The sequence below is a fragment of the Globicephala melas genome, chromosome 6 (assembly GCF_963455315.2).
Source record: "Globicephala melas chromosome 6, mGloMel1.2, whole genome shotgun sequence".
In the NCBI taxonomy this organism is placed as follows: Eukaryota; Metazoa; Chordata; class Mammalia; order Artiodactyla; family Delphinidae; genus Globicephala; species Globicephala melas.
This window is the reverse complement of record NC_083319.1, coordinates 2,366,155-2,384,546: the sequence shown is the minus strand read 5'-3', so window position 1 is coordinate 2,384,546 and position 18,392 is coordinate 2,366,155. Positions and strand designations below refer to the sequence as shown.

Below are 18,392 nucleotides of genomic sequence, written 5' to 3'. Positions count from 1 at the left end.
ATGGAGGCAGATGCGGTGGTGGGAGAGAGATGAAGGCGTTCTGGGGGCCACAGGGAGTTTGCTTTGGTGGGCCTCGCAGCCGCAGGGGAGGGAAGGTCGTCGGGGTGGGAGGGTCTTGCCGGGGGACTCTGTCTGAGGACCATGTGTGTTCAAAGGGCTCTCCCTCCTAAAGTGACCTGGCGGCGCAGGTGCTGGTTGGCTGAGGGGGGCGGGGAGGGGCGAACGCTTGTTACTCAGCTGAGGAGGGAATGGTCCTGCGTGTCTGGGATCAAGCGTGAGCCAGGGCTCAAAGTCCTCTGTCACATTGGTAAATGTCTGATAAATCAGGAGATAAGGGTGGGCGGAACACGGGCTGGGGAAGACTGGACTGACTAGAACAGCACCGGGCAAGGGTATGGCCAGGACATCGGGGAGCACAGCCACAGAGCCGCTGGGGCAGGGGCCCTGCAGGCTGGGGGCAGAGGCAGGGAAGACCGGAGGGGTACCCTCTTTTCCCCTTTGGTAAGGCAGTGGCGGAAGAAAGTTTGAGGAAAGAACTAGAGCTGTAACATGGTCGTAACCTAGCTGGATGGACTCCTTGCCAGCTGGGCTTGGGCAACGTCATATATATTCTTCCTTAATTAACGTTGGATCAGGCTCTGCCCCACCAGTGTGCCTAGCATCTGGAACCTAGGGGCCAGTTTGAGGCGTTACCATGAGTGTGCTCCATTCTTTCCTCTCCTGGTCACATGGTGGCCATTGTTCCTTCAGCCACATAGTGCCACATGGTGGTCCTTGTCCCTGACCTCAGGCCGGGCCTCCGGGGGTCCCCGCTCTGTTCCCCAGGCCTCGATCTCAGTGTCCAGCCCCACAGGTACTCATGCAGGTGCCCCCAGCAGATGGCCGGCCACCCCAGGCTTGGCGTGCGCTGGAGACCCTCCCTCTGTCTCATCCCCAGACCCATCAAAGCCCAAGCTTCCCCTGGCAAGAAGAACCCAACGTCAGGAACTGGGAGACATGGTTGCTCGACAAGAAAATATCCTTTACTTGTTCATCCTGAGCCAGTGGTAGAAAATACAACACAGCTGATTTTTAAAACATATTAAGAGGAAATTCACGTAACGCAAAGTCAATCATTTTGAAGCATCCAATTCAGCAGCATCTAGTCCACTCAAAATGTTATGCAGCCATCATCTGAATTTTGCTTCAGAACATTTTCATCTCCCCCTAGAAAGGTGCGGTACCCAGTAAGCAGTTACTCCCCATTCCCTCCTCCCCCTCCTGCCCCTCCCCCCACCCCACCCCAGCGCCGCCGCAACCACCGATCTGTGTTCATCTCTACAGATTTCCCCGTTCTCGATACTTCATATAAGTGGAATTATGTCACAGTGGCCTTCGTGTCTCATTTCTTTCACTGATCACATTGTTTTTGAGATTCATCCGCGATGCGGCATGTATCAGTACTTCATTCGTTTTTATGGCTGAATAACACTCCGTTGTATGGATAGACCACATTGTGTCCATCCACTCATCTGTTGATGGACACTGGGGCTATTTCTACCTTTTGGCTATTGTGAACAGTGCTGCTATAAACATCTGCGTACATGTACTTGTTTTTGTATCTGTTTTCAATTCCTTTGGGTCTATACCTAGGAGTGGAATTGCTGGGTCATATGGTAATTCTATGTTTACATTTTTGGGGAACTGTCACACTGTTTTGCACAGCAAATGCACCATTTTACATTCCCACCAACAAAGTATGAGGGTTCCAGTTTTTCCACATACTCACAGCACTGGTTATTTTCCATTTTTTGGATTATAGCAATTTCAGTGGGTGTGAAGTGTTATCTCACTGTGGCTTTGATGTGTATGTATATCCTCGATGGCTAGTGGGGTTGAGCGTATTTTCATGTGCTTATTGGCTATGTGTGTATATATTTTTTTGAAGAAATGTCCATTTTGAAATTGGGTGTTGTTTGTTGAGTTCTGGGACTTCTTTATATATTCTGGACGCTGGACTCTTTTTTTTTTTTTTTTTTTTGCGATACGGGGGCCTCTCACTGCTGTGGCCTCTCCCACCGTGGAGCACAGGCCCAGGATGAGTAGGCCCAGCGACCATGGCCCACGGGTCCAGCTGCTCCATGGCACATGGGACCCTTCCGGACCAGGGCACGAACCCCCGTCCCGTGCATCGGCAGGCGGACCCCCAAACACTGCACCACCAGGGAAGCCCTGGACGCTGGACTCTTATTAGATATGTGATTTACAAATATTTTCCCCCATTCTGTAGGTGGTCTTTTTACTCTCTTGACAGTGTCCTCTGATGCACAAAAGTTTAAAATTCAGATGAAGCCCAACTTACCTTTTTTCCTTTTGTTGCGTATGCTTTTGCAGTCATATCTAAGAGTCCAGGTCAAAAAACCTCTATGTTTCCCCTGAGTTTTATTTAATTAATTAATTTATTTATTTATTATCTTTGGCTGCATTGGGTCTTCACTGCTGTGCACGGGCTTTCTCTAGTTGCAGCGAGGGGGGGCTACTCTTCGTTGCGGTGCGCGGGCTTCTCATTGCGGTGGCTTCTCTTGTTGCGGAGCACGGGCTCTAGGCACAAGGGCTTCAGTAGCTGTGGCTCGCGGGGTCTAGAGTGCAGGCTCAGTAGTTGTGGCGCATGGGCTTATTTGCTCCGCGGCATGTGGGATCTTCCCGCACCAGGGCTCAAACCCGTGTCCCCTGCACTGACAGGCAGATTCTTAACCACTGCATCACCAGGGAAGTCCCTCCCCTGAGTTTTATGGTTTAAGCTCTTATATTTAGGTTAACAAAAATTAACTCAAAATGGAGTTAATTTTTTTGTATATGGTGTGAGATAGGGGTGACCGTTGATTTCTCACTCAGCTTCTTAAACAATTTTTATTGAAATATAGTTGATTTACAATGTTGCGTTAATTCAGGTGTACAGCAAGGATTCAGTTATACATACATATATATACATACCTATATATGTATTTTAGATTCTTTTCCATTATAGGTTATTACAAGATATTGAGTATATTTCCCTGTGCTATACAGTAGAAACTTGTTATTTATCTATTTTATATATAGTAGTGTCTATATGTTAATCTCAAACTCCTCATTTTTCCCTCTGCCACCCTTTCCCCTTTGGTAACCATACATTTGTTTTCTATGTCTGTGAGTCTATTTCTGTTTTGTAAATAAGTTCATTTGTATCAGTTTGTTTTTTGTTTTTCTTTCTTTTTGCGGTACGTGGGCCTCTCACTGTTGTGGCCTCTCCCGTTGCGGAGCACAGGCTCCGGACGCGCAGGCTCGGCAGCCGTGGCTCACGGACCCAGCCGCTCCGCGGCATGTGGGATCTTCCCGGACCGGGGCACGAACCCGTGTCCCCTGCATCGGCAGGTGAACTCTCAACCACTGTGCCACCAGGGAAGCCCCTGTATCATTTTTTTAGATTCCACATACAAGCCAGATCATATGATGTTTGTCTTTCTCTGCCTGACTTACTTCACTTAGTATGACCATCTCTAGGTCCATCCATGTTGCTGCAAATGGCATTTTTTTTTTTTTTTATGGCTGAGTAACAGTTCATTCATCTTCTCCTGCTGCCATGTGACCCTGACAAGGGGCCTCTGTGGACCCAGCTCTGCTCCCCCCACTCCCAGCTTGGCACAGGCTAGGACATGCCCTTGGGATGCTTCGTGGTAGGACCCCTTCTTCCATCCCCAGTGGCTGGCACCCAGGGTTGTCGGCTGGAGAGGAGAAGAGAGCATCCAGGTTGCAGGATGACGGCGTGAGCCACTGGTCGGAGCCTCTGGCTTCTTCTCGTCCAGCCTGGTCCCCTCATCCCTGTCCCTCTGCCAGTGGGGAACCTGCACAGGAAGCATGGGCTGGGGGGAGAGGGGCAGAGAGTGGGCTGCCTCCTCCCCCTGAGCTGTGCCATGTTGAATTCTTGGATGGGGTCCACGGGCCTGATGTTCCCACACCCCAGATGGGCCTCCCCTAAAGACACAGGTGACAACCTCCCAGGAGCAGAGCCTCTACTGAGAATTTCATTGACACTCCTCTTTATCCCTGTGTGTTGGAATTCTCCGGCACCAGGAACGTTCCGCCAGAGAAAATGATGAGACCCAGAGAGTGTCCAGGACCTCTGGGCTATTTGGCCGTTGGGCAGGTGATATGCCAGGTGTTGTGAGAAAAGCAGTCCCCAGGATGGAGAGATGGCCTAGGAGAGGTGGGGTGTGGAGCGAGGACGAGCTTAGCTGGAGAGGTGAGCAGGGGTCAAATCCCCGCACACACACACACACACACACACACACACACACACACACACACACCCACCTCTGGGCTTGAGGAGCAGAGCAAGGGGCAGGGCTTGGCCCTGAGAGCAAGGGAAGCCACCAACTGGGCCTCTCTGTGATCTGAGGTGGGGGCGAGATGCTGCCCCCGGGGCTGTTGGGGGCAGCTGGCTTTGGGCATCCAGCCGACAAGTCTGGCTTTTGTAGTGGAACTCACCTGGCTGGCAGCGCTGGGTAGATTTGGACAAACAGGAAATCTGCTGAGGCTCCTCCCTGACCCCTGACTCCTCCCCGAAAGAATGGACAGGTGGGGTTGGCCCTGGGGAAGGAGCTGGACTTTACTTCTCCGGTTAACCTGGCTCTGAGCCTGAGCTCTGAGCTGTGTGTAGCTTCTGGCGGGCTGACCTCTGCCTGCCACCCCCCATATCTGCCTCCAGGCTTCTGGCCTGCGGTCGGTCCCAGGAGCCATGGACCCCAGAGGTGAGTGGGGAAGGCCAAGGGCTCCAGGAATGGAGCTGTGGGCCCCGCTCTAGGCATCTGACAGTCTGGCCCAGCTTTCCCAGCTGCACTAGAGCCAGAGGTCCAGAGCCAGCCTTGGCGAGGACAGCGGGAGCAGAGAAGGTCTGGGGAGCTGCGCTTGCATGTGTTGGGGGTGGTCTTGGGTAGGGACGCTGCTGGCTTCCAGGGAAGTAGGATGGATGGGACGTGGCCAGGGTGGAGGAGGGTGGAAGGCAGACCCTCGGTGGAGCTGTCCTGATTTGACATGCCAAGCTCCTGCCCGGCTCTCCTGCAGGTAGGAGCACCTCTGCCTGCCCCCTCTCCCCGGCCTTCTCTTTCCTCTACTTGTCTGGGCCCCAGAGAAGAGAGAAGGCAGTCAGTGAAGGATTTCCTCCTGCTGTAAAGACTGCCTGGTCCAAGTTCCTCCCAGGAGCTTGGACACAGCCAGTGCCTGTGTGGGAGGTAGGAACCCAGGGCACCTGGCAGGGGTTGTGGGGAGGTGGAGGTGTTGATGGAGAGAGAGGCAGGGAGGGAAGGAGGAAAGGGCCAAGGGGACAAGAGCCTCCCTACGTCCAGGCTGGGTCCTGGACGTCATGAACCCAGCCCTGATCTGACCCAGCGTCACCTTGTGAGGCTGCGGGTCAAAAGGCAGAGGGGAGGGGACAAAAGAGGGAGGACGAGGAAGGGGCAGAGCAGCACTAAGCTCCCCAGAGGGTGGTCTGTGCCTCCGGGGTTGAGGGCTGGAGGCTCTGCCTGGCAACCACTCAGGTCTTACTTGTTAGAACCCACCCAACCCCCGACCGGCCCCCGGAGTCTCTATTTACTGGACCAGTGGAGAAGGGTAGGGGAGGGACCGCGGGGCTCTGGGCTTTCCAGACACCTAGGAAGGCTCCTGTGCCTCATCCGCCCAGCACCCCAAGCAGGAGGAGGTGGCCCTGGTGAGAAGCTGGGAGGGTCCCGGGAGGCCACAAACGCCAACACGGTTCCTCACTCCTTCTGTTCCTTCCTGGCTCCAAGGACAGGGACCGGCTGGGGTGGGGGGCGCATGCCAGCACCTGCGAGGAGGCAGCGGAGGGGGATGGGACTTCTGCCGTCCTGGGCGTCAGGGCTCAGCACGGGCAGGACCCAGGCCCCCGCCTGCTAATGGGAGCCCCTGGGTGCGTGGAGGAGTGCACATCTCCCTGGAGGAGAAGAACAGAGGACACGGCCACCTCTTTTTGTGACATTTAACGCAAAAATTCTCTTTCACTGATGGGAAGCGGCCAGACTGACCTGGGTGGGGCTGGGCCTCGGGCAGGGCTCCCGGAAGAAATCGTGTTCCCAAACAGACTGGCATGCACCAGTATTCCTGGTTCATGTTTGTACTCGTTCCCTAAAGCCGTGTGTTCTCAGAGTGTACTCTTCATGACCAAAGCAGAGAGGCCCTTGTGAGGGTGGTGGGTGGTAGGAAGGGCTACCAGTGCCCAGAGCCAGCCAGATCCCATGGCCCTCCCTGGCACCATTTTCGACATCCTGCCCGGGTGTCACCCAGACCACCCCTGGGGCCTGGCGGTCCAGTTTCCAGTCTCTCTGGATCCTCGGAGAGCAGGTGTTTTCCACGGTCTCGTCCAGCATCCTAACTCCCCCTCCTCTGTCTGGTCCATCCAGCACACCTCGCTGCTCCCTCCCTTCCTGGGCTCACTTCCTGGGCCAGAGCCACACGCCCTGCATTTGTCCGGGAGCAGAGGAGAGCTCCTCGCACTCTGCAACAGAAACTGTGAACTTCAGGTTCACCTGGGCCAGCCCGCTCTGTTTCAGAGATGAGTGAGGAGTGGGGGGCTCAGAAAGTCAGCTGGGAGGCCAGCCCGCTCTGTTTCAGAAATGAGTGAGGAGTGGGGGGCTCAGAAAGTCAGCTGGGAAGCGCCAGAACCCAGACCAGTCCCCAGCCCTGAACTACCGAGCAGCTGTGCTGCACAAGGTGTGGGCGGAGAAGATTCCATCCACATCTGTGCATTGAGCTTCTACTGTGTACCAGACACCGTCTAGAGAGGGGGCAGGAGAAGTGTCAGGACACACGTCCCCGGTGCCACTGGGCAAGGCGGACACCACGCAGGATGTTGGGGGAAACTTACAAGCAGAGAAATGGTCGAGCTGGCCCATGATAGCCCAGCTCTCAGCACCCGGCAGGGTAGATCGGGGAAGGCGGCCTACGAACACCAGCCGTCCAGCATGCCGATACGCAGACAAAGGGGGTCCCCGAGGTCAGGAATCGGCTTTGCTGGACAGGAGCCGACTTCTGCCCATTCTTCCATCAGCTAGCTCAGGCCGCTGAACCCCGTCAGGGGCGGCAGATGAGCATGCAAGCCCAACCCATTCGTCTGCCCACTTTTATTTTTTTTTAAGAATTATTGTGGTAAAATATATAACAAGAAACTTATCATTTAAGCCATTTTTAAGTGTACATTTCAGTGGCATTAAGTACACCATCACCACCATCCATCTCCAGAACTCTTTCATCTCCCCAGATGGAAACCTGAACTCCCCTCTACCGCCGCTCCAGCCCCTGACTCCCCACCATCTACTTTCTGTCCCTGAGGACTTGACTATTCTAGGTCCCTCAGACAAGCGGAATTCTACAGGATTTGTCCTTTTGTGACTGGCTTACTTCACCTGGCATAATGTCCTTGAAGTCCATCCATGTTGCAGCTCAGGACAAGCCTTTTTAAGGCTGACTCCTTTAGCTAGCTAGCTAGCTAGCTATTTATTTATTTATTTTTGGCTGCGTTAGTCTTTGTTGCTGCGTGTGGGCTTTTCTCTAGTTGCGGCGAGCAGGGGCTACTCTTTGGGCTTCTCATTGGGTGGCTTCTCTTGTTGCAGAGCAGAGGGTCTAGGCATGTGGGCTTCAGTAGTTGTGGCGCATGGGCTCAGTAGTTGTGGCTCGAGTGCTCTAGAGTACAGGCTTGGTAGTTGTGGTGCACGGGCTTAGTTGCTCCGCAGCGTGTGGGATCTTTCCAGACCAGGGCTCCAACCCGTGTCCCCTGCATTGGCAGGCAGATTCTTAACCACTGTGCCACCAGGGACGTCCAAGGCTGACTCCTATCCCATTGTGTGGATGCCACACATTTTCTTTATCCACCAACCATCGATGGACATTGTGTTTTTGGCTCTTGTGAATAAATACTGCTGTGAACACGGGTGTCCAAATATCTCTTTGAGTCTCTGCTTTTACCTCTTTTGGTTATATACCTGTGAGCGGAATTGCTGGATCATATGGGAATTCTGTGCTTAGTTTTTTGAAGAATTGCCGTAGCTTTTTCCACACGACATGCACCAGGGATACATTTTGAAGGTGGAGCTGACACGGTGTGATAGTGAATTGGATTCAGGGTGGGAGGGAAAGGAAGTATTAAAGACGCCTTGGAGACCTTTTTTTTTTTTTTGGCCATGCCGCACTGCTTGCGGGATCTTAGTTCCCCAACCAGGGATCGAACCCAGGCCCCACCAGTGAGAACACCAAGTCTTAACCACTGGACCACCAGGGAATTCCCAGCCTTAGAGCTTTTGATGCATGGTGATGCCCTATCATGAGACAGGAGGAGTGCCCCCCTTGGTCCCCCTTGGAGACCTACAGTCCTGTTTGGCCATGATAATGTTGATGTGCCTTCAGTGGGGATGGCCATGAATGGTCCAGTTTCCTAGTCCACATGTCCACAGAGGGGTGAAGGCTGCAGAAATGACTGGATGGTCAGCAGTGTAAATATGATATTTAATGCTCTGGTACAAGGTAGGAACCCCTGGGTGGTGAGTGTGGGTACAGGAGGGAGCCCAGGACTGCCCCTGGAGTCTCCAACATTTGTGCTACAGGAAGAGAAAGAGCAAAGGCCAGCTGGGCAGGTGTGGCCTGGGAAATAGACCAAAGAGAGCAGAGTTCCACTGTGGCTGACGGGTTAATTCAGACAAGGAAGGGAACACTGGATTGAGGCTGCCGAGATCACTGGAGCCTTTGTCGAGGGAAGTTTCAGTGAGGCAGTCAGGGTGAAAGGCTGGCTAGTGAGTGTAAAGGACGGAAGAAGGTTTGGAATGCTCGGGTGTAGAGGACTTTCCTTTACAAGATTTTCTGGAAAGGGAAGCTCATGAGAACCGGGAGGGGAGCTGGAGGTGGAGATGTCACAAGAATATGAGCAGTGTACAGATGTCACTCTCTGCTGCACCCCTGCCCTGACCACAGCTATTTCTTCCTGTTCACCTGCTCCCGCAGGTGCCTTATTGCCATGGCACAGCCAACACCCCGTTACTCACCCAATGGGTGAAAACTGGAGACTTGTACAACCCTTATTTGCACTGCTCTTCCTATCGTGAGATTGAATTTCATTGCTGCGCGGGCTTTCTCTAGCTGCGGCGAGCGGGGGCTACTCTTCGTTGCGGTGCTCGAGCTTCTCATTGTGGTGGCATCTCTTGTCGCGGAGCGCGGGCTCTAGGCGCGGGGGCTTCAGTAGTTGTAGCACGTGGGCTCAGTAGTTGTGGCGCACAGGCTTACCTGCTCTGCGGCATGTGGGATCTTCCCGGGCCAGGGCTCGAAGCTGTGTCCCCTGCATCGGCAGGCGGACTCTCAACAACTGCGCCACCAGGGAAGCCCTTGGACTCTATTCTGCTCCATTGATTGGTTTATCTTAATGAAGTTCACCTGGTCTTGATTATGCTAACTTTCCAATAGACAGAACTTAAAATTATGTAGTCCTTTGAATTTATTTATATTTTTCAAAGTTATTTCGACTGCTATAAGTCCTTTGCATTCCCATACGGATTTTAGAATTCAGTTAGTCAATTTCTCCAAAAACCTTGCTGGGATTTTGATTGGAATTATTAATATATTGAATCTATAAGTTAATTTGGGGAGGTTTGACGTCTTAACAATATTAAGTCTCCTGATCCATGATCACGGTAGTTCTCACCATTTTAAAAGACTTCCTTAGTGTCTCTCAGCAATGTTTTGTAGTTCTCCCTGCCCATGTTTTGCACATTTTTTGGTCAGACTTTTCTGACAAAGTATTTCGTATTTTTTATACTATTGTGAATGGGTTGTTTTATTAATTTCCATTTCTGATTGTTGGTTGTTAGTATAGAAAATAACAATTGATTTTTGTATATTGACCTTGTATCCTGTGGTTTTGCTAAACTCACCAGCTCACTTATTAGTTCTAGTAGCTTTTTTATAGATTCCATCAGATTTGCTACATAGATGAACATGTAGTATGGAGACAAAGACAGATCAGCTTTTTCCTCTCCAATCTGGATGCATTTCTTTTTCTTTCTTTTTTTTTAAAGCAGCTTTATAGGGGTAAAGTGGACATATAATAAACTGCACATTTATTTAAAGTGCAGAATTTAGTAACTTTTGATATGTATACACCTGCAAGACCATCGCTACAGTCACAAAAATTAATATAGCTATTATTACCCCCAAAGAGTCCCGTGCTCATTTGCAATCCCTCCCTGCCATGCTTACCTACCCACCTCCATCCTCAGGCAACCACTGTTCTGTTTTCTAGCACTATAGATTAATTTGCATTTTCTAGAATTATATAGAAATGGAATCCTCCATTAAATATTTGCTTTTATCTGGATTATTTCCACCCAGCTTAATTTGTTTTAAAATATGACTATAAGCTTAATTGATGTAATTCTCTCTCAGACACACACAATGGGACAGAACAGACTCTCAAGTATGACAAAAACTTCTTATGCACTTAATCTTGTCCATTTATTAAATCAAACACAAATTGGACATATCAAATTCCCTTAAACATTTAAAATATAGGACACATAGAGTTTATACAAAATGATACAATGTTACCAAATTCACTGTAAACTTGTATAAGCACGTTTTTGTTTTGTTTTGTTTTTAATTTTTATGTTTTTATTGACATATAGTCGATTTACAGTGTTGTGTTAGTTTCAGGTATACAACAAAGTGATTTGGTTATACATATATATATTCTTTTTCTTTTCCCTTATAGGTTATTATATAATACTGAGTATAGTTCTCTGTGCTATACAGTCAGTCCTTGTTAGTAATCTATTTTATATATAGTAGTGTGTATACGTTAATCCCAAACTCCTAATTTATCCCTCTCCCACTCCTTTCCCCTACGTCTGTTTGTGTGTCTATTTCTGTTCATTTGTATATATTTTTTTAAGATTCCACATATAAGTGATATCATGTGATATTTGTCTTATTCTGTTTGCCTTACTTCACTTAGTATGATAATCTCCAGGTCCATCCATGTTGGTGCAAATGGCATTATTTCATTCTTTTATGGCTGAGTGATACTCCATTGTATATAAGTACCACATCTTCTTTATCCATTCATCTGTCGATGGACATTTAGTTTGCTTCCGTATCTTGGCTATTATAGATAGAAGCACATGTTTTTGGATACACCCCTGAGTTTATACATCCCTGGGTTTTCACATTTTCATACCCAGTCAGAGGAAACTGAGGTATATACCCTTACCAAATGAAATTCTTTGGTAAATGTTTCTGGGCTGCACCCAGATGTACGTAGTTTTCTTAGTCCAACACTTGGGAGCCCCTCGTATTTGTGATCAACGAGATTCTGGCTGCTGGGACATCAGACTTGGGCCTCCGAGACCCAGCGGTGCAGTGGCTATGGGGTGGGGGGTTCTTTATCAAGGGTGGAGCTTGTTAAACCCACAGGCTTCAGCTAAGATTTTACTAACGCATATGATACAGCTTCCTTCAAACGTGCGTGTTCCTTGGAAGTGTAGCATCCCTGCAGTGGTCTCCCAGGCCTTACTGTTTTTGCTGCGTGTAACTCTGCGTGAGCTCCTACAGCATCAGGGCTTCGGGTGTTTATGGGGGTTGGCATCCCCTCGGCGAGCTTTGTCTCTCACAGCCCTTCTGTGTCTCGTCACCCACCCTGCTGGTCCATTCATGGCCACAGTCCATCTCAGCCGCTCCTTTGGAGCGTGCGAGTGGTCCTGGCCCCCTGGGGGCCTGCCAACAAGCAGGGGCATCAGACAGGTGCCCAGGGGCTGCAGGGCGAGGCTCAAAGGGATTATGCTTCCAGGAGAGGTTATCACCCACCTTCCCTGTGAGCACAAAAGAGGGAGAGGGCTTCCGGCTGGAGCCGACAGGAGGCCGTTCCTGGCCAGTGCCCAATTCTGGTCTCAACAAGGTGATTTGGGGACCAGGTAAACTAGCCCCAAGTGACCTAGGCTTCCTCTCCACAGAATTCTGCAGAAAGAGCGCCAAGGTCTGGCTGTGCTCGATCCTGCTTTGTGCTGTACTTCTGGGCTTCTATAGGTAAGGAGGATGGTAACAGCCCTGGGACCCTACGGCAGGTGGGGATTTATGACTTACGTGACTTAACCTACTTACAACTTACTTACGTTAACGGAATGAGACCGGCTAGGTTTTTTCCCCTGTAACAATGATCCCAGAGAAGCCGTGAATGACACTGTAATTCCCATCTTGCAGATACTCCTTGCCTCATGTCACAACACTTGACAGGGGCAGGGCTGAGATGCAGGACCTCAGAACCAATTCCGGTCCAGCTCCCTCCTCTGTTCAGCACTTGGGGGCCCAGCAAATGCTTGCTGGACAGAGGGTGGATGAATGGGCTAAGCTGACGGGACTACTCTCTCAGCAGCCCTGAGGTCCACCACCTGCAGGGCCAACAGGGGCGTCTGCCATTTAGGTAATAACTTTCACCTCCTTCCACCCACAAACGTTGGCATTCCTGAGCCTCGCCCAGGAACGAACCTTTGCTTGGTCTTCAGGATGGGGACAGGCGCCACCAAGCTTCTTCGGTGGTGGGGGTCAGGATTGGTGCGGGAAGGCGGGACTGGGGGAGAGGTAGCGGCTCTGGAGGGGGCGGGGCTGGGGAGAGGGGGGAGCTGGCATAGGGGGCGGGGCTGGGGAGGGGCGGGGCTGGCAGGGAGGGCAGGGCTGGTGGAAGTGGATGCGAACCTAGCATTTGCCTGGTTAGCCCCCTCTCCTCTTGAGGGAGCACTTTCTTAGCAAGATGCTACTTTTGAAGGAATGACTGAGAACCTTTCCTCTCTGCAGCCAGGTTACACACAGAGTGGTTCTGCGGCAGATGCAGCTGGAGAAAAAGGAGTCCAGGTAGGGTGGGAGCTGGGCTCCCAGGGGTGAGGGGGGCATTGCCAGAGCTTCCTTTGGGATTCCAGGGCCAACCTGGGCAGCCACGGCTCCTGTCCTTCGTCCCAGAGCGGGGCTCTCCCCAGGCCGCTTTGTCACCATCGGGCGTGGAATCCCTTTGGGCAGAGCTGAGCACCAAACTCCCAGACAGGGTCAGCGTGTCCGAGGTTTCTTTGCCCTGCTTCCCGCCCCTGGCCCTCTCACCTGGCCACACGGCCCAAGCTTTGCAGCCATGGGGAGCTTTCCTTAGTAGGGGCTGTGGCGTGATGGCCCTCGGGGGGTCCTGGCCGGTCTGGCACGGCAGTGCTTCTCCCAGCACCCTGTCCCCAGCTCTAAGCACTCTGTTTTCCTCCCTCAGTGAAGGTGACTGTCACCTGGACACCTGCAGGATACCTGAAGTACCCAGGTATCGGAGATCTCATCTTTGGGCTGTTTCTGTGCCTAGTTCCAAGCAAGTCACCATGTGTCTCCCTCCTCCATACTCCTCCCTCACCCCCCACCCCCACCCCACAGAGCCTGAGTTGTGAGATTTGTCAGGGGGGACGGCGTGGACGGGGTGAGTGCGGGCCAGCCCTGGGCTTCCCACCCCTGAACAAAGCAGGACACGAAGACCTTAGTCGTAATGAATTAGACCACAGGAAGGACTTACAGTGCACAAGGAGAGAAGAAAGAGACATGGGTGGGTCTCTAACCTCAGCAGTATCATAGAACAGTTAGGGAAGATCCTCCTTTCCTCTCCTCGTATCTCAGCCCCATCAGTTTATCCCTGGGGAAGTGCGTGGCCTCCCCAGGGCCGGGTAGGCACAGCTGGGTGAAGGAAGGAAGGGAGGAAGGAAGTCCCTGTGGCTGAGTGCCACCTGCTGGCAGGGATGGCACGCTGAACCGGGAGGAAGACCCTTGCAGCCACGGGCATCTATGATGCATTTTCTCACATGTGCGTCTTGTCCGCAGGTTGCTTTACCCCAAGGCCCAGCTCCTCAAGCCCACGTAAGTAGGCGAGTTCCTGCCACGGCTGCAGCCAGTGGGTTCCCTGCCACCACGTACCTCTTGTTTTCTGTTCACTTGCTCCTCTCCCTGGTTCAGTCTTTTCTTTCACCTTTTTCCTTTTCTTTCTTTCCGTGCTATAGGAGGCTGGGTTAGTTTTTAATGGGTTTGGTGCAAGTTGAAGGCGCGATGGAATATGCCTCTAATTCTTGGTCATTAGGAGCTGTGTGGAGGTCCATACCAGGCACAGAACCTTCTTTTGTTTCTTCTTGGGGAAGGATGGCAGGGGTCTGGGCTGGGTTATCCCTGAGGTCTTTCCATGGGTGTAAATATCTGAGGAACTGTGGTTCCAAACTCACCTCCACACGCAATCGCCTGTCCCCAAATCCAAGCCTCCTTAGCCTGTACCTCCTGCTTCCACTGCCAGAGAGAGAGAGTGCCGGCGGCCCTTTTCTGAGGCACTAGACCCCAGAGCTTCGGGGCAGGAAGTCTCCCAGAGACCACTTTGATCAGCCCTCATTTTATGAGCAGGGAAGCTGAGGCTCAGAGAAGTGAAGGAAGTTGCCTGAGGCCCTGCGGCTGGTGAGGGGCAGATCGGGACGCAAGCTGGGTGGTTTCTGTCATGTCATGCCACATCCCTGCCAGGAGAGCTGAAAATGCTAGCTGTCATTTCTGAAACCTACGCCCACCCCTCCTTGAGTTTCTAGAGCTGCCAGCCACGTGTGGCCATGAACACTAGAAGCAGGACTGCTCTAGAATGAGATGTGCTGTCGGTGTGAAGTACACAGTGGACTTCAAACACTTAGTACTCGAAAAATGGACTAGGAGTTTGGGATTAACATGTACACACTACTATACGTAAAACAGGTAAACAAGGACCCAGTGTATAGCACAGGGAACTCTACTCAATATCTTGTAATAACCTATATGGGAAAAGAACCTGAAAAAGAATACATACGTGTGTAACTGAATCACTTTGCTGTACACTTGAGACTAACACAACACTGTAAATGAACTATACTTCAATAAAAATACCAGTTACTTATTGAAATGATAATATTTTGGATATATTGCATTAAAAAAAGTATTGCTGTATCAAATTACCTGTAATTTTACCTGGTTCCTTTTACTTTTCTGTGGCTCCTAGACCATTTCTAGTTACATATGTTTCTGAGGGCCAGCACGGATCTGGAGGGACAAGTTGGCGTGAGCGTTTTTGGTGGATCCTGGTGGTGTGATGAACGACTGAATGAACACTTGGGAAATAAGAGTAGGGGCGGAGGTGAGAGGCGTCTGTGCCGCTGGAAGATGGAGAAGGGGTAGAGAACACAGGGCCCCTGAGAGGGGCGGGGCCTTGAAACTCTTCTTCATCCCTGAAAGAGAACTCGCGATTTCTCTACTCACAGCAAGCATGTGGGTTTTCCCCACCAAGTGGTTCTGACACTCCCTGCAGTTAGCACAGACCCCCACAGCGGGAGGGCTCAGCCTCAGGGCCCCTACTTCACACACCCGTTACAAGGCCAGGTTGTCACCCGTGCTTCCGACCGACGGGCTCTAAATCATTTCTCACCACCCGCTCCTTGGGTTTGATGATTTGCTAGAATGCTCCCAGAACTCAAGAAAACAGTTTACTTACTAGATTCTTGGCTTGTTATAAAGGGTGCAGGTCAGGGACAGTTAGATGAAAAGGTAAATAGGGCCAGGAGTGGGGAAGGGGTGAGGCTCCCATGCCCTCCCCAGGAGCATCTCCCTCCCAGCACCTCTGTGTGCTCACCAACCCGGAAGCCGTCCGACCCCACAGTTTAGGGACTTTTATGGAGGCTTCATCACGCCGGCATGATTGAGTATTAACTCGATCTCCAGCCACTCTCCCTTCCCTGGAGGATGGGATACGAGGCTGAAAGTTCCAAGTTTCTAATCCTGGCTTGGTCTCTCTGGTGACCAGCCCCCGTCCTGAACTACCCACGAGCCCACCCAGAGTCACCTCATTAGAATAAAAGACGTCTCCTACGACCCCCGAAATCCCAAGGGTCTTACTAGCTCTGTGTCAGGTAAGGGGAGGGGAGGTAGTGGCAAATATATATTTCTTCTTATGGCAAAGTACCCATGTGCTGGGAGAGGGCTTAGAGCTTTGCCCTCAGTTGAGACTCTACTCCTCCTGGAAACAGAGTTGGAAGGCCTCATAGAAGGAGGGTCCTATGGGATCCAGCACATGGCTGGTACTCAGGAGATACTCTAAGTTAGGGCAGTGAAGGGATGGGAGTGTTGAGTCTCGGGTGCTGAGCTTATGGGGCCAAGAGCCCTGGGTTGGGAGTCTGGAGTCCTGTCTGCTCCTAGCTCTGTGGCTCACAGACTGTGCAACTTTGGGCAAATCCTTCTCTGTGGCCCACATCCCCATGCCCTGCTCTCACACACTGTGACTCATCTCCCCAGGAGAGTGGACGTGCTGGTCATGACTCCCTGGTTTGCACCCATCATCTGGGATGGAACCTTTGACTCTGCCATCTTGGATGCGCAGTTCAGAAACATCACCATTGGGCTGACCGTGTTTGCCATCAAAAAGTAAGTGAAGGATGCTTGCCCGGGGTAAACCAGGAAACCGGCCCGAGCTGCAGGGGGGCACTCCTCTCTCGGTGTCTCTCTTTTCCAGGACAAGGTGCTCAGCTCACGGGGTGGGTTGGGGTGTGGAGTCACGTGTGACTTTGGGCGTAGGTGAACTTGGTGGGATCTTCAGGGCATCACTGGGCAGACCGCTGCTCAAGATAGCAGCCACACACCTGAGAGTCATCTGTTCCAGGGGTCACTGCGTCAACCTCTCAGAGATGGGCAGCTGACGTTCACCACTTCCACGTGCCAGCCGTTGTGCCAGGGGCTTAACCGCACCACAGCTCATACATGTGTGCTCCATTATCCCAATCTATTACCTCATACAAGTAAAATCATGTAGTACTTGACTTTTTGTGGTTGGCTTATTTCACTTAGCATAATGTCCTCAAGGTATGGCTAAAGTTTTACAAAGTGTTTTTGTCTAAAAGTCTATTATTTTGCTGCTGTGTGAGTCTGTTAACACCCACCCTCTCTTTCCTGGGGGTTTTAGATACGTGGTCTTCCTGAAGCTCTTCCTGGAGACGGCCGAGAAGCACTTCATGGTGGGACACAAGGTCAACTACTATGTCTTCACTGACCAGCCGGCGGCTGTGCCCCAGATCCCCCTCCAGGAAGGGAGGCAGGTGGTGGTCCTCGAGGTCCAAAACTACAAACGCTGGCAGGACATATCCATGCACCGGATGGAGATGATCAGCAACTTCTCCCAGCAGCGCTTCCTCCGGGAGGTCCATTACCTGGTGTGCTTGGACGTGGACATGAAGTTCAGCGACCACGTGGGCGTGGAGATCCTGGCACCTCTCTTCGGGACCCTCCATCCTGGTTTCTACGCAGGTGATCGCCAGTCCTTCACCTATGAACGCCGACCCTTGTCTCAGGCCTACATTCCAAGAGATGAGGGTGATTTTTACTATGCGGGAGGCTTTTTTGGGGGGTCGGTCCCTGAGGTTTACCGGCTCACCGTGGCCTGTCATCAGGCGATGATGGCCGACCAGGCCAACGGCATCGAGGCTGTGTGGCACGATGAGAGCCACCTGAACAGGTACCTGCTGTACCACAAGCCCAGCAAGGTGCTGTCCCCCGAGTACCTGTGGGACGAGCAGATGCTGCAGAGACCACCTTTACTCAGGAAACTTCGATACGTGGCTGTGCCCAAGAACCACGCAGAGATTCGGAACCGATGAGAACACACTTCCCAAGAGCCCACGTTACCAGGCTGTAGCGCATGTCAGTGGTTCTGCTGTCTTGATAAGGGATTGGCCAAAGATTTGATGACGTGGATGAGGCCGTCTCTTTGTTTCCTCCTCTGGAGGGTCTCCCATCACTCATCAAACAAACCCAGCTCCGGGTTTTCATTCCCTCCTAATCCTGCATTCTCTTTAAATGTGACTGAGCCTTCAAGGTCTCTACAAGGTCACCTGTTAGGAAGCTGTCTTTGGTTCTCTCTTCTTCCTGCGGTTGAAGTGAATTGCTCTTCCCTCTGCATTTCCATAAAGTACTAAGTGTATTCTTTGGCTATGTCTGCCATTCTGCCTACATTACCCATTGGCCTTGCCCATTACGATGTGAGCTCCTGACGGCAGAGGCCAAGTACACACCTCAGTGCCTGATGCCCAGGGACTCTCAAAACTGTTCACATTTAAATTTAAGGAACTCTTTTTTTTTAGCTGTGCAGCCCAGCTTGTGGGATCTTAGTTCCCTGACCAGGGATTGAACCTGGGCTCTCGACAGTGAAAGCGCAGAGTCCTAACCACTGGACCGCCAGGGAGTTCCCTGTTTTACCATATTGTGAGACAGCAGGAGAGGCCCGGCCTGAGAGCACTTCCTAGGTTTGCTTTGCTTGTGTTGGTAGC

At 51.6% G+C, this 18,392-nt stretch overlaps 1 protein-coding gene across 2 annotated transcripts; it reads left to right on the top strand.

Annotated features, from left to right (window-relative positions):
* Window positions 1-12,811: 12,811 nt before the first annotated feature.
* Window positions 12,812-17,803, top strand: ABO (ABO, alpha 1-3-N-acetylgalactosaminyltransferase and alpha 1-3-galactosyltransferase). Of its 2 annotated transcripts, XM_060299907.1 has the most exons (5): window positions 12,812-12,915; window positions 13,310-13,357; window positions 13,903-13,938; window positions 16,369-16,497; window positions 17,033-17,803. In XM_060299907.1, exons 1-5 carry the CDS (start codon window positions 12,890-12,892, stop codon window positions 17,721-17,723), a joined length of 930 nt encoding a protein of 309 aa, XP_060155890.1. In that variant the 5' UTR covers window positions 12,812-12,889; the 3' UTR covers window positions 17,724-17,803. The 2 variants fall into 2 exon arrangements, with proteins under 2 accessions (XP_060155890.1, XP_060155891.1); XM_060299908.1 differs by lacking the exons at window positions 12,812-12,915; window positions 13,310-13,357; window positions 13,903-13,938 and adding an exon at window positions 15,154-15,217.
* The last annotated feature ends 589 nt before the right edge of the window (window positions 17,804-18,392 follow it).

What these genes read in the sequence shown, in the direction of transcription:
- ABO (XM_060299907.1), top strand. Translation starts at nt 12,890, where the DNA reads ATGCAGCTGGAGAAAAAGGAGTCCAG. An exon ending in CTGGAGAAAAAGGAGTCCAG is followed by an intron (nt 12,916 to 13,309) that starts GTAGGGTGGGAG and finishes TTCCTCCCTCAG; the next exon opens with TGAAGGTGACTGTCACCTGG. An exon ending in AGGATACCTGAAGTACCCAG is followed by an intron (nt 13,358 to 13,902) that starts GTATCGGAGATC and finishes TCTTGTCCGCAG; the next exon opens with GTTGCTTTACCCCAAGGCCC.